We start from the raw sequence: 25,572 nt of genomic DNA on the forward strand, positions 1-25,572 counted from the left end.
CATGGAATACCCCTTTGGTCAGTTTGGGTCTGCTATCCAGGTTGCATCCCCTTCCATCTCTTGCCCACCCCTGGCCTACTTGCTGGGTGGACAGAGTGAGAAAAAGAGAAAGCCTTGACAATGTGCAAGTGCTGCTCAGCCATAGCCAGAACACTCCTGGGTTATCAACATTTCTTTAGCCACATATTCAAAACACATCCTCATACTGGTTGCTATGAAGAATATTAACTCCATCCCAGCCAGACCCAGTACAACAGCACAGCCATATAGAAAAATAATCGTAGATGAATCCTAAGATTTAGATCAATTGGATCATTTGGACACTTTTTACGCATAAAAATCAAGTATAGAGTTATTTTTTAAATACAGCCAAGGTGTCCAGCCACTTGATTTATCATGTTAAACAATCTGTAGCTTTCAATGCAGTATGAGGTTTTACTGGTTAGCTGATGATAGCAAAAGCCAACTATATGTGGCTAACAATTTATACAAAGCGTTCATAAGTATCATCAACATCCGTTTAATGTTTCTATTATTAGTCTTACCTTACTGTCTAGAAAAAGATAGGGCCCTGCATAAAAAAGCCATGAAGAGAGGACATTGCAAATATTATAAATGAATAATTTGTATACTATAACATATGAAAATATATTTCATCACCTGACACTGCCCGAATCTGCCTTCTTGGAATGTGAATTTTAAGGGAATGGAAATCAAATTAATAGAACCTTTTAAAAAAATTAACAAATGTCAAGTGCAAATAAGTATTCACAAAAATACACAGATGAATGCAGGAGAATGTAACATCAGAAAAGGGATCATCTCTAGTTTCCTTTTTTCTTTTTTTTTTTTCATTTAAAAACTGGAATATACTGTATTTTGAAAACATGGCTTGACTAACAAGAGTAAGTATGGTACTGACTATGGAAATTGGGGTTTTGGAATTGTTAAAGACATGGAAATTCAATTTCTAATTTAGTATCATATGCTACTGGGATAAAGTCTTACATTTCATACAGACTGAATCCAATTTAGAACTGTTTTACTTTTTGAAACACATCCTATAATAAAGCATATAGCAACAGAGGGTATAGAAGTTCCCAGAAACTAGGTACTCACAGTAAAAAAGAATTCTGTAATTTCAGACATTTATACTTTTCATTCTAATTATTGAAAAGGCTTTCTCAACAACCTTAAAAGTTTTTAGCAAGTTATGAAGTTTCAGAAATTCTAGAGGAGGTGTGTATCCTGTCCTAGGAAGAGATATACTCAAGAAAAATCTATCTATCTAAAGCTATACATAGAACCTCAATTTTCTGCTATTTCTACATTATTATATTGAGTTACTTTTAATATAACTCCATCTTTTGAGAAATAATATTACTTTTAAGTTAGTTCTATACAAAAGAATTCTTATTGCTTAAGAATTGAATTCATATCTAAACAGAACAATCAGGAGAGAATACATACAGTGTAAAACATTTTCCATTTTGTTTTGGTTTTTATTGTATTGTATTTAATTTCAAATTTGAAAAATACATACTTAATATGACTGCAAATTACTTCATGTGGCTACATCCACCATTCTCGTGCAAGAGCTGTTTATAAATATTTTATATTTCAGAAATAATAAAAAAACCTTAAGTGTTCTATGTACAGGTTCCTAGCAAGGAATTTTTCTAATAGGTATTACTTGATAAACTTACTTTATCTAGTTACTAACTTCTAATTGGTAGGCTTTACAAACTCATGGGGTTCAACAGACAGCCTGGAAATTACATGTAAATATTGTATGTCTAATATAGTTTTCTATTCCAGTATACTAGAATGCAAAAAATCCCCAACACAAACAATCCCACGCCCATCAAGAGATCTTTCTTCTATGGTATCAGTTAAGCAAGAAGGTCTGGGAGCAATGGAATCAATGAAACTTGGCCTACTGTGAATCTGTGTTTTAGAGTTAGTTCCCAGATGGATTCATTAATGTTTAATTAAGGGTTGAGTTCATGATACAGCCTTTCTCTCCCTGGAAGGCTAATAGGGTCACTCTTGTCTATTTAGGCACATATTTTTATTGAGATTTTAGGAGCTTAATATCTTAGGATCTCTAACTCTGTCACAGTTGGTCAAAATTGGTCAATGCATTGAAAATTATTGGCAGGGGAACAATCAACGGGCAGTGTGATCACATAAGCCTTGTTTCCTTTACCTCTTCTCTAAATTAGAAAACTTCACATTTTTAACATGGGATTTGGCTATGCAATTTTTTTTTAGATGGTTTAAATACTGGTATAGACATCTTAAATCCTTTCAAAACAATCTTCTGAACACTTGCTGCCATGAGGTCTTAATCATGCTTCCCTGAAACAGTCCTTACAAGTTTATTTTCCTTTGCAGTGGTACAAAAATTGTTTTTAACTAAGAAACCCACATCCAGTGATGAAAATGTACAAATGTTTCTATCTTACAAAGAGTCTCTGTGCAGTCTTGAGAAGCTGCTTAACAAACATGTTTCCCCACAAGTAATCAGGAATATTAGTTACCAACCCATATCTTAGGTACTGGGCAAGGACTAAATGTTAATTATAACATTTACCATACAGAAATTGTTAAACATTATAAAAGATTCAGTATTTTTAATGTTACCAAACCATAACAAATTGTAGACACTTGTACGCACACAGAGGCACACAACACCAGCAGAACACACTCAAGCAACACATTCAAGAAAGTGTTTATTATCATAGGTAATAAAAAACCTCGGAAATTATGTTTTCTTTTAAAAGTGATAATGCTGTCTATAAATGTGCCAGAAAATGTCTTTAAGGTCATTTTACCAGAACATTAGAACTAACTATGAAGGAAAAAAAAATAATATTTATTTTCATAAAGTTTTCCTATAGTTCTTGAAATGTATGTTTCTTGGTACGATGCTTCTATTGTAATCTATGAGAGTAGACTTTTAAATTAAAGCTGCTTTTCCAGTTAGCTTCTACACAGAAAGGTAATTGTTTCATTAAAATTAGGACTAACATTAGTCTTACTTTTCTGTGTTCTGGAGTTATTAATTACAAAGCAAGAATTAGTGTTACATTTTTAAATTTATTCCAATTAAATTATTTGAAACTGCATTCTGTTAAATTGCAATCAAGCCATTAATCTCTCATTCTCCCACACTTGTGGTTCCAGAGAATAAATATTTTTTAAAGCCTATTAGTACTTAAACACTATAGAAATATATTCTAATTCTAATTTCTTTTTCATAAACTTTCATAATGTTGTGGTCTAATTCCAAGATGAATCTTTGTGATGACTAATGTATCTAAACAGTTTATGGAACTGAAAATTTAGTTATAATCCTTTGAAACAGAACAAGGTTAAATCCCATCTCTTCTGTGTTTGGGAAAACTAACTACCCAGATTATCTGTAACTACAATCTCCTGTTGTAAGCAGAAGTAAAAACGTTAAGGATCAGCACATTTTCATACCAAGGACAATACTTCTAAATAGTTGAACGATTATTAAAACCAATAAGAAGCAGGAGGTCTGCTCAAAAACATAGGAAGGATATTAAAAAAAAAAGTAAATTCAATGGTGAACAAACAATGAATCTGGTGGGTAATGAATGAATAATTATACAAAAATAATTAAAATAATTTCAGACAAGCTTGTGAAATTTGTGGCCTGAAAACTTTTAGGAGAGAAAAGGCATAGCATTGCCTCCTCCTGTGGAATGATAACAATGATTTATGACGCTAAAGTCATTTCTGCTGATTGAGCTCAGTCAAGATTGGTTTCACATGATCAGCTAAAGTACAGCAATACGTGATGTGTAGTGGCCCCACATGTTTGAACACACTAGGACATGCTCTTCTAGGTGATCCAAAGGATGGGGGTGGGGGGTTAAAAGCTGCTGCTTTGTTTTCCATACATTTTCCCCTCATTAGGATACCCTCCTCCTGCAAAGTAAGCCACTTCTGGTGGTCGGGAGCAAAGTCTCATTGTAAATGCACAGCAGGATAGTGGCAAAGCTGAGATTAATTCTCCATAGATTTATATAGACCTTTCTCACTGTTGATTGCTTGTACTGTTTCAAAGGTGCGTATGTTGCCTTTTTTTATTGCTGGTTACTGACTTTATTCCAGCATATGGTGGTTGGCGCCATGACACAAAGTGAACATTTTATACTAGAATTAAAGTGGATATTTGACAGTTTCTGTCAGAAAGTTCAGAGCAAAGAATTTGTGAGACAAGATTTATTGCATATTTTATATGGGAGACATCTGTTTCTTTGCTACGTTTCTGTTTAAATAAAAAAAGCAATGAAGGTTCTTTAAAAAACAAAGACTGTCAATAAAAAGCATGAACAGAAAAACTACATTATTGAGAACGAATTTAATCGTCCTGACCTTCTAAAAATGTGCTGCTTGGAAGTATGACAGTCACCTTCCCCTTTTTGTTCAGCTGTATGGACAGGATAGGACAGGAGAATTTCAAGCCCAAACTGATTCTCAAATACACAGCTACCCATATTTAAGGGTAAATCAAATAAAAATGAAAATCAAATTAAATCTAAGTATTGATATCAGATATTCACATATAAAAGCAAGGTGAAACATTAAGGTAGATTTTGCCTTTTTTTTTTTTTAGCATCCATAACTGCATTTTAGTGATGTGAAGTGTGCCAAATGAACACTCCTTGTTTTGAAAATTTCTTATAAAACTACAGATCAGGTATAACAAGGTATACAGCAAACTTCTCCACATTTATCTATTAACATCACTGAACCTGATATAGTTTGGCTTCTAAAGTTCAATGTTTTTGTCTTCACCATACCTAAATGCAAACTGGATTTGGTGAACACCTAGCAGGATCTTGTTTAAGAAAAAAAAAAGTATGCCTTATACAAGAGATAAATTTTTTTCCAATAAAAACCTGGATTTTTAACCAACAACCTTTCTGTTTATAAAGGTTCATATTTAGTATGAAACCCTAAGATTCAGCTTGAGAAATACGAAATTTAAATAGGTAGAATTAAACAAGAAAGAACAAGTACAAAATAAAGAAATTATATTGCTCAAAAATCACATATGTCTTTATGAAAAAGCATGTGTATGTTATTTAACTTCTACATAAAGAACACATCAACAGAAAAATCACCTCTGTTGGACTACATTCATTCTACACAAATAGTTATGATAGATTGTTTAAAAAAAAATAAATCATAATATAGGCTCAATAATCTCCCAAACAAAAATGTAGTAATTTCCTCTACAAAATCACAAATATTTGTCAAAAGATTTCATACTACCAATGTACTTAATTCTTGCTTTTAACTCAGTTCTTCTACAATTTAGATTTATGCAGGAAAATTTATCTAGCTACTAGTTTGAAAGGCCTGTAATTTGAAACAAAACCTAAAAAAGAGGCAAACGTGGACCTGCAATATTTCTCCTGCTTGCCACAAATAAAATATGGGATACTAACTTTAAAAAGTATTTTGTTATGTGTTTTGTATTGATTAGAAGAATCTAATCAATGTTTTTACAAGAAACACCCAGTTGCATTCAAATACGAAGCATAGATTTTTCCTAAGCTTGCCTTCTTTTTAATTAACACATAGAAGAATATATTTTTAAAAAGGATCTCTAAATTTCTAAATAAAACCCCTACTATTCTCCTTACCGGGAAAGGATGACGGGAAAAGCAAAGCATGTGCAACACATTAGTCAGGCTATTTAATTCATTCCTAGAAAGCATTCAGATACCATGATGAGAGAAATGAGAGTATATACAAAAGAAAAAAATCTCATGTTAGCTTAATTTAAGACTGGGAAAATAAGAATTATTATCACATTTACCTGATCTATTCTGTTTTTTTTACAGCTTGCTTATTTTCTGTTGAGCTCTATGCTGGGAGTATCCAGATTTTTCCTCTCCTACAGTGGGTGTAAACATTTTTACATGTTCATGTTTATCCTCATGTAAAAGGAAAGAAGAGAATATGAGTATTACATAACAGGACCAGGGAATATGAGTGCAGCAGCTAAGACCATGACTGCAGGCATTCTGCTCACTGTACCTCTGGGGCTTTATCATTGCCTTATTGTTCATGAGGTACCTCCTATCTCTTGGAAATGGCTTTTACTCAATAATAACAGTAGGTCCATGCAAAAGGCAGACAGAAGAACAGAAATACACAATAATGATCATTTACCTAAAATCCTAAAAAAATGGGGCAATTCCAACTGACCTATTAGTAGAAGAGTTATATAAAATTGTAGTCACAGTTGAAGTTTTAGTTGACTACCATTTTGATTTGACCTTTTCTACTAAAAACCACAAAAACTACTTCTAAGAATAATTAACACAAACCATACCAATATCATTGGTATCTACATTCATTCTGCTGCAATAATGCAGTCATAATGAGGTTAATTCCTCTATTTTTTTCTCCATTAGAACAAGAAAATGTTGACTGGACTTAAAAATTCATATGCAAAGTAAAAATAATAATGTACTTTGGAAATGCCTGGAAATATTTTTTTTTAAAATTTGAAAATAAATTTTAAATCTTAAGACAATTTACTTAATTCACATCAAAACCAAACCAATATCAAATTACATTAAAATGAAAAATGACTGGCATTTAAAAGGCAGGAAAGTCAAAGTTCCCCTACCATTATTTCAAACAGAAATGTAGAGTCAGCTCTCCTAATTAAGCTTGGGGATTCTCTGTCCTAGCAACTGCCCAATTACATGTAAGGAAAGAATCCCTGATGTGGAAAGCTTAAATAATCTTAAACATAAATATTCCTTATCCAAATCCCATTCAACTCTAAGTCAATGCTGGGTCAGGCCCTTTGTGCAAAACCCAAGGTAAGGAAACATATTATAAACATTTACTGATAAACGGTACCGATAACTCTATAGATAATCAAACCAAATACATTCTATAGAGCAGTTTTTCCTTTTAGCATTATATTCTTTAATGTTTTCTGCATGGCCACAAAAGCTACACTGCTGTGTCTAGTCAGGTATCCCCGCCTGTCCTAGGGCACTAGGACCTTCTCTGATACCATGTTCCATTCCAGAGATGGCAACACTTTGTGGAGAGAATTTTCAGACTGTAAGGCATTCTCAAGATGAAAGACTTTATACACATGCTTTGTACCAACAGTTATATCCTAAAATATGCTATACCGTAGCTGAAAAGAAGTCCTTTAAGAAATATTTTTTAGACACTTTAAAAATAGCTGACTTGGGACAAAGTTTAGATAGCTGAAAAATCCTGATGCTAAAAGTTTGAATTGATTTACATGCCATGAAAGAAGTACCACGCCAGTCAATTCCATACCTACATCTCTTAAGAGAAATAAAACTGCTCATTTCTCCACCTCTGCCAAGGTGTTCACAAGGCAGCACTGTAAGGGCTCTTTGCAGGACAAAGGTACACTTTTAAATACCCTGCCCTGGCATCTTAAGTATTTACGCACAAAGATATCACAGAAGGTGCAGGAGAGGTTGAATGTTGAACTGAAATCAGACTTTTCTTACATTTAGAAGTCTGTCTTTTATCACAGCTGTAATTTGTACAACACTGTATCATCCACGTGTTTTTACTGTGTCATTCTCCAATTTTGAGAGCTTAGTAGCAAGCTGGTGCTTTGTCTTGTAACTAGCTTCAAATTTCTGAGAATTGTCCTACGAACATTGTGATTGTTATTTTTGTTCTCAAAACAAATGGTCCTGCTACATCCTGTTCAACAAGTTCAGGTGTCAAATTTATTTACCTTTTTTCTTAGAAAGAAGCTTTCTTCTGATGGCTATTTCCTGTCTGGCCTACAGGTTTTACCTGTTATCATTGCTTAAAAAAGGAAAACACAGTTTACACCATAACAGAACCTAATCTAGAAGGCTCCAATTTCCTGCTGAAAATTTCAGCATCTAATATTTTTATCAATCATGCTCAAAAGCATTAAAACAGGATATCCATGTGTTTGCACAGGTACAAAACATAATTGAGAAAAGTTATCAACATACCAAAATTACAAAAGTCTACAGAGAAATTCTACATAAAGGCATATCAGATTAAGCATGCTATTGTCATAATCAGTTTGTATTATGGTAGCAGTGAAGGGTATTTCCAAGCTTAGTCCAAAGACTATGGTGTGAAATTACAAAGAAAGGGGACAAACATAAAGCGAGAGTGACCATTGTGATGGTAGGTATTAAAGTCTTTTGAGAGCAAGTGTATTTGGGCCTTTCATTATTTAGTAAGCAAATTAATTAATTCTACCCAATCCTTTCCAATTCTTGACTCTGCTCTTTCCTTGCAGTAGTATCTTTCATATATGTAAGCACTTGCTCATAGGATACATAATCTAAAGTAATGAATCAGTGAGCATCCCAATTTCCTGGCAAGGAAAGCTCTGATAGGGATTTAAATTCTATGCAGTTCACTGACTTTGAATATCCACACAAATAGGGTAAGACAAGAATGTAAATAGGAGAGCAAATTCAGATAAACTGCATGCTAGTGGAGTTGACTGCAGTACAGAGAATAATGACACAATAAGATAAGTAGATAAATAGGAAATCATGCAGGAAATTAATAAGAAGTAAAGAAGAAAGCAGCTGGACTAAAAGAATAGCCTAGTAAGATCCCTGTGAAAACCCAAACTATATAACCTATGGTTCTGTTTACTTACAAGCCTATGATACAGGCACTGGAAGAAATCCAGTGGAATTGAACAGAAAATAAAGGTTTTGATGAGAATTTAAAGAAAATGTTAGACTCCAGACAGCGGATAGTGGTTATACTAAGGCATCAGAAATTCTAGGTATAGATTTTATAACTATAATATACATAATATTTTTTTTTATTAAATCAAGGGTATCAACACTAACATTCATTTCATCACTCAGTTGCTATTAATAGGAAATCCTTCCCTATCATGAAATACCAGTGACTTTGCAGCAGCCACAGTAATCCAGTATAACACAATCAAATTGAAAAGAAGCTGGAAGTAAGTGTTGTCTCTAAGAGATTCTTTCCTTGTCTTCTAAGACAGGATGACATTGCGTTTTTAATTAGAAATCCTTCTACATTAAACATTCTAATGGAGTGTAACCCTCCAATTTTTATAGTAATTCATGATATAGTGGAAGTGATTGTAGCAATTGGATGTATATCTGTTTCAAAAATGATCAATTGAAAGTTTCCTGAAAAGTAATAGTTTTAATTAACATCAATTTTCAGGACTTTGATGCTGGTATTTCTTCTGGTAGTGTAGGAGGAAACATTCATTTCAGACCAGATTCTTGTTCTTTGAATCAGCTCACTGTCAATATTGCATTAGTTAGAGGCATATGGATGCAATCACATTCCAGGACACCTTATTTGGTGTCTTATGGACTGAGGCTATTGTCTAACTATACAATCTCAGAGTACCACAGCAATAAGGTTCTGTGCTTTGCAGACTCATGCCAATTTATGTAAATCACTCTTTCATCTGTTTAAATACAACGATCTTTGAGTGATGAAAACAGTTATGACTGTCACAAACAGTTTGAAAGATTAAAGTAATTCTGCTGCTAGCATATAAAACAGCGTTCCAGATCTAAACACAAACTTTGCCTGGACTGTAATATCATTGCTGGGAAGGATAAAAAGTTTTAAGCAAACATTATCACTGCAAGGAAGTATGACATATTTTTCATGTTTGACACTGGACATAAATATCCTCCCACACTGTTTAATGTGAGAACTGCATATGTGTGGCAGAGATAATAAAACATCTCAGTGAAAACAAATGAAGGGAAAAAAAGAGTTATAAGTAGAACAGAAAATAAAGCTTTGAAGTTATAAGTCTTCATATTCGTACAGTTTATTCACAAAAGGAAGAATCAGTATTTGATATGCAGACTGGATAGTCACAGAATCTGCAAGAGAGTCTGATGTCTTGTAGAACTGGTTATCTTTACAGAGATATGTTTTTTGGTTGACAGAAGCAGCTTCACAAGTGCAGGTAACAAAAACAGGACAACTGTAAGATCCTTGTAAGTGCTATTGCTCTGTTGCTGTTATTTATACAATGTATTTTAAAAGGCAGCTGTTACTGAAATTCAGTGCTCTTAAAAATTATTTTGTATTTTCTTGCTTCACTTATTCAGCATTAAAACGTTCAACAGCTTTACAAATAAAATGGAACACAAGTACCATAATCTGATATGCAGATTAAGGTAGAGGAGTACAACACTAATGGGAAGACAAGTATGTGACTTAGTTTCATATACAGTTTTAGAGTATTTTTCTTTCTGTTAATATTCTTCTTGGGGAGAAAAGATAAATTTTTATTGCAAAGAAGCAAGAATTTTAAGTATTTCTCAGGGGTTTCTGATATTTTGGAAAGTCATTACAGGCAAGCTCAACCAAACTGCTATGAGTAAGGACTTAAAACGTAATGTTTATTCCTGTTTTAAAAACAATATAGTGTTCTCAGACTATTAAAGGAAATAAGTGCCAATGTAAATTTTTTCCTAATCTTTGACTGTATTAAAATTTATAAAGGTATGTCCTGTTGACAGTAAGAGAGAAACAAGAAATAATATTGTTTTGTGAAGATGGTACTGATAATAGTGTCTTGGAGTATTCTTGACTTCTGATTCACTACTACTAAATGACGTTAGCATCCTGCTTTATACATCATAGACTGCTTTGATTGAAAAACAGTGGAGTTTTGAGTGAAAGACTTTTTTTGCTGTAATATAAGAAATTATACTATCATTGTCATACACTCAAAATACGTATGGGGCCATAAACTAAAGAAGGAAGGTTGTTTTCCCTGGGTTAATACAACAGGTGCTACTAGATTAAGAGAATAAATCACCATATATGAGCACCCATAGCACAAGAACAACATTTAAGACGGAATATTTATATACCCAGGAACAAGTAGGAAATAATCAACAAGAAACTGAAAGTCTGCCAGCTGAAATATACTACAATAGAGTTAAAGAAAAGTTAGTGGTGTAAATTTCTTATATGAAAGCTATTGTAAGATGGCATTTTATGTATTGTTGAGGAAGAAAATAGAAACAAGTAAGGTTGGATGAAAATAAATTTAAGACGGTAACAAGTAATATGATCATAAAATTATTTGAGTAGGGATATTAGGAATGAAAACCAACAATAATAGAAATGTCTTCCTGGATGCTAGCTTGAAATCAAGGTCTAAATGATTTATGGTTTCAATTATTTGGTTAAAATACGTAAAATAGACTTCAAAAAGTTTTCACTCAGAACTCTGTGATCTAAAACCCAGTGATTCCAAATACAGAATCAGTACTTAATCTTCTTACTACTGAACAAATTTGTAAGAAAATACAGAATTGCAGTATCCAATGAGAATTTGTTACTTGAAAGTATTTTTCTGGAAATTATGAAGGTGGAACTGATACAGAGGCATGAAGGCATGGAGACATGCAGGAGAAAGGAAGTAACAATTCTTTATGTAGTTGCAGTAACCTAGATCAAACAATTAATGCTAAATTGCTTCACGCTTTTGAAAAGGCCAGGAGCTAGCACTCTACCTTTTTAGGCAGCCAGGTATGTTGCAAAATCACACAAGTCCCCCTGTTCATCTTCCTTATTCTCATGTCAGAGAGTGTAGCAGTTTTGATCAGAGTTTCTGGCCAGTACGCTGCATGGTTTTTTTTTCACGACAGTTCTTAATTTCTTAGTATAATCCCCCCAAGAATAATATAACACAGAAAGTAGTTAACATCCAAGTGAAGGGGGCTAGCCTTAATAGAATTTATTTATTTTCTTTCCCACTACACTAGCTCAACAACCCTCTATGGTGCATTCTAACAGGCAAATGAGGAAATGTGGATCAAAGCTCCTGTTCTGCACCAGAAATACATTAAAAAGCACAACAGACTGGATGCATGCCCAGGTAGCTACTGCAGCCTGGCTAAAATTATTAAGAAGAAATCACTCAGCAGTAAAAATCAGATTTACTGACAATTTCCACGTGGTTGTGAACCTTGTCTGAAACATGCACTACCTCCTGACATAATGCTGTGGTGAGTAGCTTGGTCTATGACTCTATTTTTCTATTGTACGGTCCCATGACTGCACAGTGTTGATCTCCTATGTAGTGTAAGACATACAGCAGTTGTAGCAAAGTAATGAACTTAACCAATGTTTCCTAAGTGCTAGGCTAGAATTCTAAAGACAGGACAATTTCTTTTACTGTGGGATTAATCTCAACAGATCTACTCTATTTGACAAATCCCCCCCCCCCCCCCCCCCCCCCATCTTGCTTGTTACCTTGGACACTTCAGTGTATCATGTGCCTTTCCCAAATAGCTTAGCTTTCAACTATTAATGATTTTCAAAAACTGTTGTGTCTTGACATCAGACTATTTGCTTCCCAGTCTCTGCTGTAAACTAAATGAATTCCTTTAATAGCAAAGTCGTCATCATCAAGATGCTTTATTCTTAGAGAAATAAAGAGAGGCAGCTGTGCTCTTCCTATGCTAACTGCTAGGAAGTATAAAGACGTTTTGATTTGCACATTCCAGTATATAAAGGGAGGAAATCGAGCCCAGATTAAAGTTTTTACATACTTTCTGACCTGGAACCAATGAAGGGGAATTTGGGACCAGATTTTGCAAGATCCTGCATGAATCTATGTTATGCATTTCCACATTTATTAAAATGGATAAACAATATGAAACGGTCAAGTGGCAAAATGAGAAATAAATTTTATTAAGGCTAGTCACCTACTCCTGTATGTCCTTTACTTTCTGGTTTGTATTATTCTTGAGAGAATGAACAAGGAGAATAAAAAATGTCATGAAAAACTAACACCAATGGCTACTGGCCAACATCCCTTCTAGTGACCTTCATAGCTGCAGTAACCAAACTCTTTCTTTTCTCGTTTTTGAAGTAGAGTATTTTGTATCTTTCTCATACTCATCTAACTATTCTGATTTTTTTTTTTTGTGTGAGATAGCTTCATATCAAGAAAGGACATTTCTTCTAAGCAATTCTGAGCAAGAATTTAATAAATTAAGGAGCTTTCCAAACCAACCATTAATTTAATAATTTCAAAATTCTTTTTGCATATAATGGCAGTTTAAATGGAAAACATTATGAACATATTTCTGAAAAAAACCCATACAGTAATTCCACTAGAAACAGAGTAAGTGTATATGAATTTATAGTAATTCTTAGGTCTCCGTATTATAGTAAAACTAATATAATTTGTTGCATATAATTTAATCTATTAAAGATTATTTCCACTTTGGGAATAATCTAAGCCCTTTTCAAAAAGCAGGGGTATATAAAATACAGCTATTGAAGTATTAACACAGTTTACACATGATGTCTTTCATGTGGGAATCACAAAGTACTTGACAAAGATTATCCTTCACTACAAAAAATAGCAAAAATCATTATTTAACATTCTGTGTACCAGAAAAGCAAAGCGCACTCTGACAAAGATATTAACCAACTATCCTAGCATCATATGTCAAGTAGTTAAACTGGGAATGGAACCTAAAGGTTCTGGCACCTAATTCCCTGTTGAAGGCAGTAGGCTACATTACATCCAGTTATACAAAACAGCACTGACATCAGCAGAAGTACAGTTTATCCCCTCTAGCATTTTAGAATGTCAGTCTCCATAACACTCTCAGTGGTTTTTGTTGCAACACAGCAAGTATTAGATTTAATTGGTATTAATTATAATTAGGAAACGTAAACAGTTCAGTTTAAGCAAATCAATATGGTTTTTTTCTTACAGTATTTCCAACTTAGCATTGACTAGAAATGATGGGAAACTGTGCGTGTGAGAAAAACCTGGATATCTATGAGTTCCAGCCCTATATTCAAGCCAGAAGTTTCAGAAAAGCATCTGAGCTTTGGATACTTGCTGTGAGCTGGCAGAAAGATAACAGACAGTTTTTTCTTACATTTGCTTGAACCAGCCACAACTCTTTTTTAAACAAACAAAACTGAAAGCAGATGCTTAACGGATGCTCAGTATTATCAGTTAACTCCTAATTTCAGAGAAGCAGCTGAGTTTGCAGACACTTATCTAAACTGAACCTCTAGGCTTGACATTTGTCCAATGCCTATTCTAGTACCATAAGTCAAGATGGGTTTCTGTGTTACTTTTACCTATCTTCAGTGTAGAATTTTATAGGATTTCTATTCTAATGCCACAGGAAGTACCACCCACCAATTATAAGGATTCAAAACAACCAGGTGACTGAAGGAGAAATAGGAACAATAATTATAGGATCTGACAACCTACTGACAACTCACCTCAGAAAAAGGTAGATGAAACAGAAAGGTCAAAAGATAAGAAGTTATATTAGACAAAATTGAATGTGTATGATTAGATACCATAAAACATAATACTATAAAGCAGAAGGAGAACAAAAGAACTTAAGAAAAAAGTGGACAAGTAATTCATGTGTTTTTACTCTTTCTAGAACACAAAAAACCTGCAACACTAAAAAGTGTCCAATAAATTTAATAATTTATACAAAGAACACATTGTCCCAGGACACCGTGCAGGAATGTATCCTCTCCTTTTTTTTTTTTTAAAATATATACATTATTCACAAACATAAGGATAAAATTTTCTGTTACACTGGTACATTTACATTTACATTACATTTACGAGGGTAAATGCATCTCAATTTTCACATTGATAGGCATAAACAAGGTAAATGTTTGGAGGAATATGTTTTTCTATTTGAATTGATAATGCACAATTAAATTGCAATTTCCTCTAAAGCAGAACTAATCTTCCGAGATCAACTGGGTATTTTTATCATATTCTACTAATCAGAAAGTAGGGTAGTTCAGCTTTGCAGGAGAAACCAGGTACTGTGTTGCCTTTATTGTTTGGGACTGTGGTGATATACATTTGCTATTCCTTCTGCTGGTTTTAGCTGGGGCGGAGTTAACTTTCTTCATAGCAGCTCGTATAGTGCTGTGTATTGGATTTGTGACCAAAACAGCGTTGATAACACACCCATGTTTTGCTGAACAGTTCTTGCACAGCATCAAGGCCTTCTCTATTTCTAATGCTGCCCCCCAAAGTAGGCTGGGGGTGCACAAGAAGTTGGGAGGGGACACAGCTGGGATAGCTGGCTGAATCCGCCAAAGGGATAACCTGTACCATATGACATCATGCTCAGCAATAAATCTGGGGAAAGAGGGAGGAATAGAGAGGAAATTCAGAGTTAACGGTGTTTGTCTTCCCAAGTAGTGGTTACATGTGATGGAGCCCTGCTTTCCTGGAAATGGCTGAACACCTGCCTGCTAATGGGAAGTACTGAATGAATTCCTTATTTTGCTTTGCTTGTGCGTGTGGCTTTTGCTTTCCCTATTCAATTGCCTTTATCTCAACCCGTGAGTTTTCTCTTTTATCCTTCCTACCCTCTTTCCTATCCCGTTGAGGGGGAGTGAGCAAACAGCTGTGTGGTGCTTAGCTGCCTACCGGACTAACTACAGTCCTCAAGATATCTAGGGTGTAATAAGAATTACAGAATCTGTGATATGACCGTGGAAGACACCATTTGGTTAGGGTCTTGGCAAGACCTGGGCAAAACTGAATTATGGCCCAGATCTATACCTGAGTCTACCATATTGACTGCTCTGCTCTGATGCACTTCTGGCCAGTAGTGAGGAAAGAACACAGACTGTTCATTTCTGAGCTGCTCTAACAGGGTAATTCATACAGTACAATGAATCAATTAATCTATACAAGATACAATTACACTGATCTGCTACAATACTTTGGCAAGCAAGATCAAGAAGCATGTTGGAGATCATAATGGTTCTGGAGAAATATATATAGTACTATCTCAATCTTGATGTTACTGTCAAAATGTAAGTGAAGATTTCCAATCAAATAAGTTGGAAAGACAATACAACTGTTCTGTAGTGACATAAAGATTTCCATTACAATTTTTTTTGTTTATGAGTTCTGTGGCAAGAAATTTGCAACTTTAATACTGCCCAAATACACTTGCAACTAAAAGAAAAAAATCTATCAAATAAATATATCCATTGAGCTCCATAGCCTGGGAGAAGGGTGAAGAAGAATATTAGTTTATTTAACAATACAAATTAACAGGGACTGCTACTTTTAAAGCATCCTGTTTACACTTTTCAAAGTATTTAATAAGACAGCTCATGAAATAAAGTTATTAAAAAAACATTAGGACAATCTTTATAAAAAGAATTAAGCTAATCTGTAAATTATTACAACAATCTAAATGACCAGTAAGAGTAAACATTCTGCCTGGATTAATAGATTCAAATAATTCACTTGACTCCTCAAACAGTAAATTGTTAAACTATTCATGATTTCTGTGAGAAATACTAGCCTTTTGGTAATATTTAATTCTTAACAATTCTTAATATAGTCGTCAGAAATACAGCACTTACTCTGTTTACCCAAATAGTCTGTACTCCTAGAACCTGAGGTAGGGGAATCTATTCCCATATCTGTTTCGCACAGCTCCAGAGACAATGGTGCTGACTGGGAACACATAGTCTGGGAAACAGGAGAGAGCAGGACTGTTCTTTTCAAAAGCAGCAACCTGTGTTTACATTGTCTTGAACTGACGATCAAATTGTACCTTGGATCTCACCCCTGTTGTCTCCAGACTCTACCCTGGTAAATCACTTCTTTATGCCTATTTCTGTCTCACACAAGACAAAACCTTTAAATCTGAATTAGTCAGTTCATAAGCCCACACTATTGATAAAAGATGCCATTACTTCATGTATATATGTGGACTTTCTCTAAAAAGGTATTTTTCATTATAGTCTTTTATAAACTTGAAGTTTTATATTCCCTCTGATAAATCTGGTCTATGATGAATATCTTTTCATTTTGCATACAAATAATGGTGAAGAACAAAGCAGAAAACAATCAATAGGAAATGGGTGAGATCAAGGGAACAAATATCTTTGACAAGTGATGTCCAAGATCTGTGTAACCATTATTCTTAACACGTATTAGGCACATTAGGAACATAATCCATAACAGATAGTAGGAATTTTCAGAGGCAACAGGTATTTAATGCAGCTTACATTATGTATAACTTTGTAAAACACTACACTATTTGCCATTATATTTTTTTCTTTCAAATGTGGTTACCTTTATGGAAGAATTCCTCTAATTTCTCCTTGAAGGGCTGGAGATGCTCTTCAGAAGACTCTCTGCAAACTAACTTCATCTGCTTTTCAGAGGCTACAAAAAGAAGTTGAGAGACATTTATGGCATAATTCGCCTACCAGAAGGATGTCAACACTGTAGAAGCCTACATCTAAGTCACCTAGACTTACTTTAGAGGAAATTGAAATAATAAGCACTAAGGAATTCAGCAATTTCATTAAAATAAAAATTATCGATAATAGTCTAGCATACCAAATAAAAAATTCTATATGTGTTTAAAGAGTGGAATTTGTCTTTATTAATGACTTTGTCCTAAAACTCCAGCTGTGTGTTGAGACTTACCACTAACAGAACCTGCCTCACACACAAATTCTAGATGGTATTTAAAGGTCTAAACTTTGTTTCTGTGGTGAGTGGAGGATGCCTTTATCTGGACTGATTTTAATCAATGAATGCCATGCATCCTATACTTAACCATTTTTCCTAACACAGATGCAGGAATTCAGCTTTACTTAAGTATTCAAATTCCAGGCCATGATATGAAATAGCAGAAGTTTGTAAGAAAGTTAACTTACACCTAACTGCAATTTGTTTACTATTTAATCTGTCTGTTATTTCAAGACCTGATGCCATGCCCATTTCTAAAAACTTCAAGTTATTCACCAATGAATTTTAACATTCCTAGAACTTCTAGCAACTATGTAGATTCCAGCATTCCACATTGAAGAAGAAATGAAAACTGTCAGAAATCAAAATGCAATTACCTTCCATTTAGCAAATGAATTCATTAACTACTCTAAGATTATTTTTTTGCCCCACAACTCTTCATTCCCAAGAAGCTAAATTTAGGTGGAAATTTATTTTGGAGTTAAACCCAAGACTTACAGTTTGGCTGCATGAAACATATTCACACCATATTGCTACCACCATTATATAATTCAACTTATTGCAGCAAAAATTAATACAAAACTGTGGAAACAGAAGCTGAGAATCTGCAATTAAAATGTCATGTTAATGTAAGTTTGCAGTGCCGTGAAAAAAGTCAATGGAAGGTCAAAAACAGATGCTTACATTTCATTGTACAACTAGTAGCGTGCCTATAGTACTCTTGGACCACCAGGCCTTACTAAAAAAGTCAGCTTTTCGATTAATTGAGATCAGAAATACATTTGGACAGCTGTTGTTATGGAAAAATGCTGAAAAGACACCTGCTCCCACCTAACTGTATATTTTAATTTAGCATGCCTCCACAAATCATGTAGGTTGCGGACTATGACATTATTCAGGAGCTCCAGAGCTTATGTAAAATGACCTGGGCTGCAGCCTAAGTTTACCTTTAATCTCTAGTCTTGCAACCTGTAGCATAAGACAGACCTTTGAAACTGTTCAGAGTAAAGCTAATGGATATTTGTTTGTATGCCAGATAGCAGGCAGAATGGAGTGTTAATTTAAACATAACAGGTTGGGAAAGTCTTTTATTAGCTGCTCAGTTCTGTGTCACTAATAAATTAAATTAAGCAAAACAAATCACACATCAGGGAAGTTTATATGACTTTTAAAGATTATATTCTTATGATACATGCCTTTTACCATAAAAAATTTGAACTTTCCATGACTGTTATCATACACTGAATGAAATTTATGTATACTTAACATTTATGTTTGTAGAATGAGAAGGAGATTTCTACAGCTATTCAAGCAAATTTTAACACTTTACTTTGGAAGAAGATGGATACATTAGAATGTACAGAGGAAAAATATCTAGCAAAATAACTGAGACAGTATTGTTAAGTTTCTGACTGGAAGTTTGAACAAAGTAGCAGCTACATGTTTGTGTTTTTTCTTTGTGTTTAAACAAATCTACAGAAAATTATATAAGGCTATATTTAGAAATTATTTTAGATAAATATAAAATGCAAAAGTGTAAAAGTATTAGTACACATATTGTGTTCAGGCATTTTGTACACAGTGACTATAGAAGGCACATGATTATTACAATCATGTAAGGTTGCAACGACTGAAAGCCAATAATTATTTTATAATAATCTTATATAAATAAATACATATAAATCTATGCAGAAGTAGATTTCCATGACCATGTATTATAATAATTAGCTTGTAGCTACAGTAGTATCTAAACATACTCTAACATACTCTAGAAAGGTGTTTTCCCAAACATGTGGTGGTGCTAATGCATTGTTTGGAGTCTTGAAAGCTTCTTAGATGCATCCAATAAGTTTTAATAACACAGGACTTAGAAAGGTTACTCAGATACGTCCCATGTAAATATTTAAATGACCAAGAGTAGGATGAATTGTTTCTACATGTTTTTAGATGACATAAATAAAGATGACTAACATTAACCTTAATCAGATGACAAAAGCTACAAGAAATATGGACAAGATGAAGTACCAGCATATAGAGAAAAAGCTGATTTGGATAGTGAATTCTTAAGAAGAATCCTAACATCCTTAACAAGAAGATCAACATTTGGCATGAGGGGAGAGGAAGAGTAAAAAGAAAGGCACAGAAGGGAAGAGAAAATGAGACAGATGACGTAGAATAAGTCAATCAGGGGTACTGTTTACAACTCTAAAAGTTTGAGATGAGATGAAATGAGATGAGATACCAGTTTGCATTGCTTAAGTCATCTCAGAACAATGAAACTGAATGAGACAAAAGAAGTCAAGTAAATGCTGGCAGACTCTAAGAATTTACATTATTGGAAAGCCTTACAAAGAGACTTTTGGACAATTCTCTCTGCTGCTGATATATCTAGATGATATCTATCTAAAACTAAAATCTATCAGTTTACTTCCCAAATTTCTTTCAGATAACTGCCAAAATAGACTGAAGGGCTCTGAGAAAGTTTTAGCTTTCACTTAAAGGAATCAAGGACATTAGTGATGAAGTGAAAATCTGTTAATCACAAAAGCAATGTATTTGCCCTATACTGCTTAATCCTCCTTTAACTGACTGAATTTAGGTTATACTTCCCTCAATAACCTATACTTTTGGTCTACAAACAAACAAATAATTGGGCAACTGCAGGTTAACTAATTCTGTTTAAAGTCAACTGCACTGAAATATTTGAATAAAATTTGAATTTATTTACTTGCTAACGTTAAAAATAAGACACACCACACAGGTATGGAGTCACTGGCTGAAGACAGTCATGAAGTTCAGCTAGAACTGTAGTCTCAAACATTCTGTATTCCTGCTGAAATCTCTCCAGTCTCAGTCTTCCCTTCAATAATGAAATATCCTATGCAGAATAATGGTTCCTTGTCCAAAACCTATAAGAAAATTATGGGTAGGACCACCAATCAAATGTATCTTTTAAGCTGAAGAACTTTGTAACACCATCAAATCTGCCTGGGGATAGATATGGCAAAGAATGGTGGAAGTGTGTTCAAAGGAATCACAAATCAGATACAAATAAAGACACACTTGGAAGAGGAAAAAGATTTTAATGACAGGGCTAAATCAAAGGTTTTGATTAAAATGGTAGTTGTAATTCTACATATTAAAGTCAGCTGGTCTTTGTCAACCTAAATTTGTAGTATTGGTGAAAGGCTACCATACAACCCTGTGACCTGCCTCAGTTCTACACAACATAATATAAAGGTTTCTGGTAACTGACATTCATTGAATTTCCTGTTTGTTTACTCAAAAATTTACTTGAAATGTATTGTTTAAAAAAAAATAAAAATTACCAAGTCATGCGAAACATTACATAAAAAAATTAAAACTAAAAAGTCCTGTTCTATCAGTTGCTCTGATTTTCTTTGCTGAAAATGCTATAACATATTTGAGGGAACATGACATGAGTTTTTTATATTTTGTTCTCACATTTACTACAATAGAAACCCTTTCCTTTTTTAAAGAAAATTATTTTAGCAAGGTTTTTATTTCAATGATTCTGAGGTAAAGGATCCTATTATGCATTCTTTCTTTGAAATAAAATCTGAATAGCTTCTTTCTGGAAAAAAATCTTTCTGAAATTTAGGAATCTGAAGGAATTCTGAGGAATCTGACAGCTAGCACACCACACGTACACTTCTCCTCTCACTATCTCATTCCAAAATAAATAACCTGTTTCATCACTACTGAGTTCAAACAGATGCAAATTCTCCATTACTGTAATAAACTTCTGGTTTGTTTTCTTGGTATGCATTGTATGTTAGTGAAATCAAAAGTAATATGCTACTTTGAAAACTGTTTATTTCTAAATGAGCTATTGCAAAAAAAAAAAACAAACGAGTATGCAATAGTATTTGAAAGCCCTTACAAATTGTTGGATGTACATCATGCTTCACCCACTGCAAATCTTGGCCACAGAAATGGAAACCATTAGCAAAACATTAAAACAAAGCTGGAAACTGCTGATTATCAGTTTGCCACTGTCTTCAGATTTAATGCAGTACTTGGCTCAGAAAGTTCTTTAAAAATCCCCAATATAAGTGAAAATATTTACAAAATAGAATGTCTCTCACTTAATGTCTGTTGGGCAATAGTCTTTTAAAACTCCACAGACACTTGTAAATCTGTCAAAAGAATCACTGCCCATAAACAAACTTTCACGTAAAGAGCATTTCAGTGTCAATCAGACAGGATTTGGAATATTTTAAGCACCATTTTTAAAGTAAACGCAACCCCAGAAATAGTTTAATGATGATAACAGTAAATTACTAACTATTTACTCACCAGAACCCACCAGTAGCATTTACAGGAATCATCCTGACAGTGAAACCAAGTATCAACACCACGAATTCCTATAAACCTGTCACTGACACTATCCCCCATGAGTTATGCCACTATGAAAGCTGCTAAACGCACGCCCTCACCTCCTCTTGTCTGTTCAGAGCCTAGCAGGTTATACTGCCAAGCTTGCTATTTTATTTTCTTGTTATAATGCAGGCTTATATTTGACAGGAGGGTTACTATTTGATAATTCTTTTTTAGAACCCTTACCTTTTCTGTTTCAAAGGGGATTTGAAACCATACCACAAATGAATTCAATGTAGCACTAAATAACCCCAAATTTCTGTATGAGAGGATACATGATTTTTTACAGTGCAGAAGACTGTTTCACTACTTGGGCCTATATACCTAAATAAGAATCTAATAAACTTCAGATAAAATGTATAAATTTAAATTATTCAGCAAGTGCTATATAACTTCCTCAAGATTTAGTTAGTTTGGTTTTGCTTTATTACATTTTCTTACTTGCAAACAACTTTCTAAGTTAAACAAAAATTTAGAGAGAAGCATGTTTGCCCATTGGACAGTGTTGCAGGATTTGGTTATATTCTCTTGTTATTACATGCAACTTAGATACATATTTACTGCAGGTATGCACATAAGAATGTTAGCTTTATTACAATCTATTATATCTGTGCCATCTACAGCTCTTGTGCTTATTTATAAACTTGCAAGTAAATGTTGCTTTTCAGATAGAATTTTAAATAAATGTGGAGAAGAAGGGAAGAGATTTATCTTGATTCCTTCAGAGTACAGTATAAGAATTTTGACAACTTCTAACTGCAAGTGGTTATGCTGCTACTGACCCAGAAAAGTTTCAGAGACAGTACTTTATTTGCATTTTTGGACATACACTTATAATCAGTACACATCTCAATGATAGCAACACACAAAGGCTCAAGCTCTAACACCCTAGCCAGAGCTGGGTTGACTAATACAGAAGCCTTTGAACCAAATAGAGTGGGAAATGCCATGAAGTGGGGTGTGAGGTTTTCGAAAACAAAAGTATCTGAGAAAAATGTAGAACAGGATCAAATTGTGGTGGTACTCTATTCTCAAGCTCTGTTTTTATTGTGTTAAATAAAGGTCAACAATTTAATGCAAAAAAGCGTTAGCGCACATAAAACTAAGTACACCATTCTAACCTATTAATTGCTTGCATAGTTACTGTTCTATAAAGTTATTTTCAGCTAATTTAGAAGAAAAAATGTGCTTCTATGTACAATTATTTTCATCACTCATTAATAATTCAGTTTTCTTAAAAAGCCATTTCATGGGATAGAAGCTAATACATAAAACTTTAAACAGTCCAACCTTTGTTTGAAATACATTTTCCTCATGACACACAGAAACAGGTATCTGTTTAGGTGCTCAAGCTCTCACATATAAATGAGACAGAAAAAACATTTCAGTGGTAAGTCCTAAGCTGTGGAAAGTCAAATAATTGAATTAGTGGCATACAAAACACCCGGTAAAGTTCACCTGTTCTAATGGAGTTTTAATGGAAGCCCAGAGTCAGACTTCTTGACAATTCTCACAAGTTTGATCAGATATGCCAGCTTTGTCTTTCAGATTTAAGATTTGTGAGGGGGTTTTGTTTGTTTCTTTTAAGTTTAACAACATTTTGAACTTTTACAGTATGTAATGGCATGCAGAGGAACTGTCAGGTCTATATTAGTTTCAACTAACCTAGAAGAAAAATTTCTGTTGCTCCTTTTTTTTGTCAATGGGTATCAACATTTCATACAAATAATTTTAAAACCTTTCTGTTAAGATTCTTTCCTAAGAATACACTTAACAAAATGAACAAAGATAGCTAGTAAAACTAAATATTTTTCACACCATGGCAACATATCTGAGACTCTGGTTAATGTATTCTCTCTGAAATGGTAGTTTACATTCATCGCACCCCTCAGCAGAGAAGCATACTGCAAGGGACTGAACAGTACATATAAATTAATATAATGACTAAACCCTCATAGTTTTCCAGTCAAGTTTTTGTAAGATTCCTTAAGTGATTCCAGCACACATTATTAGTAGAAGTTTTGATTTAGTGTCAAGATCCAAACATACAGACCTCCGCACATCATTAAGATCTGTCAGGAGCGTAGAAATGTGTGCTAGCAGAACCCGCTGAGAAATCAAGAACATTTCCCTCCTTTCTGAACAGAACAAAAAATGAGTATTTTGAAATTGAAGAGTCTTGTCTGGCTAATTTAGAGGAAGACAAAATTTTTAAGAAGCAATAATAATATTTTTAATCAGATGAGCTAAGATTTTTACAGTGCCAGGAAAAGAAAGACCTTTCAAACACACAAACACATAAGTACTTAGCATAGTGAACAAGGGATCAGATAGATGAGAATTGCTAGGCAATGGCTGAAACAGTATGTTTATGAGCTGGAATTGTAGAGGCTGGAGAAGTGATCTCCTGTTTCCCTCTGGACTGCTGGATCTCTGACTTTCTGTGCAAGACAGATCATAAAGTTCCACCTAATTAATTCTTCTACCAAGTTTATGGGTTTGGTTCAGCTAGAGCATCCTGCTTAGGTTTAAAATCATGTAAATTCATAAACTACCTACAATATTAGCAGGAACACTTCTCAAAGTGCTAATTGGCCTCACTACTACTAATTTGCATCCCACTGTCTGAATTAATGTACTTTTAATCTTTGGTCATTGGCAGTAAATACATAAGCGACTGCCTCAATTCTAGCAGAAATCTGCCTTTTCATTTACATCATACTCCCTCAAAGAGGAAAAGCTGATGAGGTCCATAAATATGAAGTCACTGTTCCTCCCAACGCTAGTTATTACACACTCTCCAAACTACATCATTCATTATCCACCATACACAATGACAGGGACAATATTCCTCCTGTTCCCAGATGTATACTACATAGTTATGTAACTAATGCTTAACACACACGCACACTTATTTATTTATATAAAAGGGAACACTGAAAAGTGCACAAAAAACGTAACTGTGGTATTTCCAAGATCCGTTTTAGAATCTTAACATTTGCAGAGTGATTTTTAACAAGAAATTGCCGAGGATTCTTTAGCCAAAAAAAAAAAAAGAAAAGAAAAAATTAACAGCAAGCCATTGTTTAACGAACAGAAAGCTTTCTCCATTGCCTTTGTGCACACATGCAGACATCTGCTTCCAGGAAATAAACTCTTCTGAAACATCATTGCTTTGCTCCTCTATTATATTTCTGAATCTTATTAAAACCATTCCATACTATTCTCTATTATCAAAAACTAGAAAATCTAATGGAATTTTAAGAAATGATCCACTTAGGAAAATTTCCACTTAATGTATTCACATATGAACATTACTAGTGGAACACTGTCAAAACGTTAGTTTTATTGTAAAATAGAATCCAACGCATATATACAAAATGTGTTTTTTAATGCCTGTGTTGTATCTTTGCCAAATCAAAACAAACTGAAATACATCTCATCCTGCTGAGGCAAAAGACTATTCAAAAAGTGGTCAAAAAACTCTGAGAAAGAAAAGAGTGTCATTTTGTCAACTCTTGAAATAAAAATAACTTTTCCTGTATGAAGCTGTCTCTTTTCCTTAC

The 25,572-nt window shown here is 33.9% G+C and overlaps 1 protein-coding gene across 1 annotated transcript in view; it reads right to left on the reverse strand.

Moving 5' to 3' along the window:
* FMN1 (formin 1) overlaps positions 1–25,572 on the reverse strand; it is a 145,266-nt gene that overhangs the window by 26,201 nt on the left and 93,493 nt on the right. Inside the window, exon 13 of the mRNA XM_049825227.1 lies at positions 17,201–17,293. Coding sequence (XP_049681184.1) covers positions 17,201–17,293 — 93 coding nt within the window. The remainder of the gene's footprint in view (positions 1–17,200; positions 17,294–25,572) is intronic.

This window comes from Accipiter gentilis, chromosome 22, assembly GCF_929443795.1.
Source record: "Accipiter gentilis chromosome 22, bAccGen1.1, whole genome shotgun sequence".
Classification (NCBI taxonomy): Eukaryota; Metazoa; Chordata; class Aves; order Accipitriformes; family Accipitridae; genus Astur; species Astur gentilis.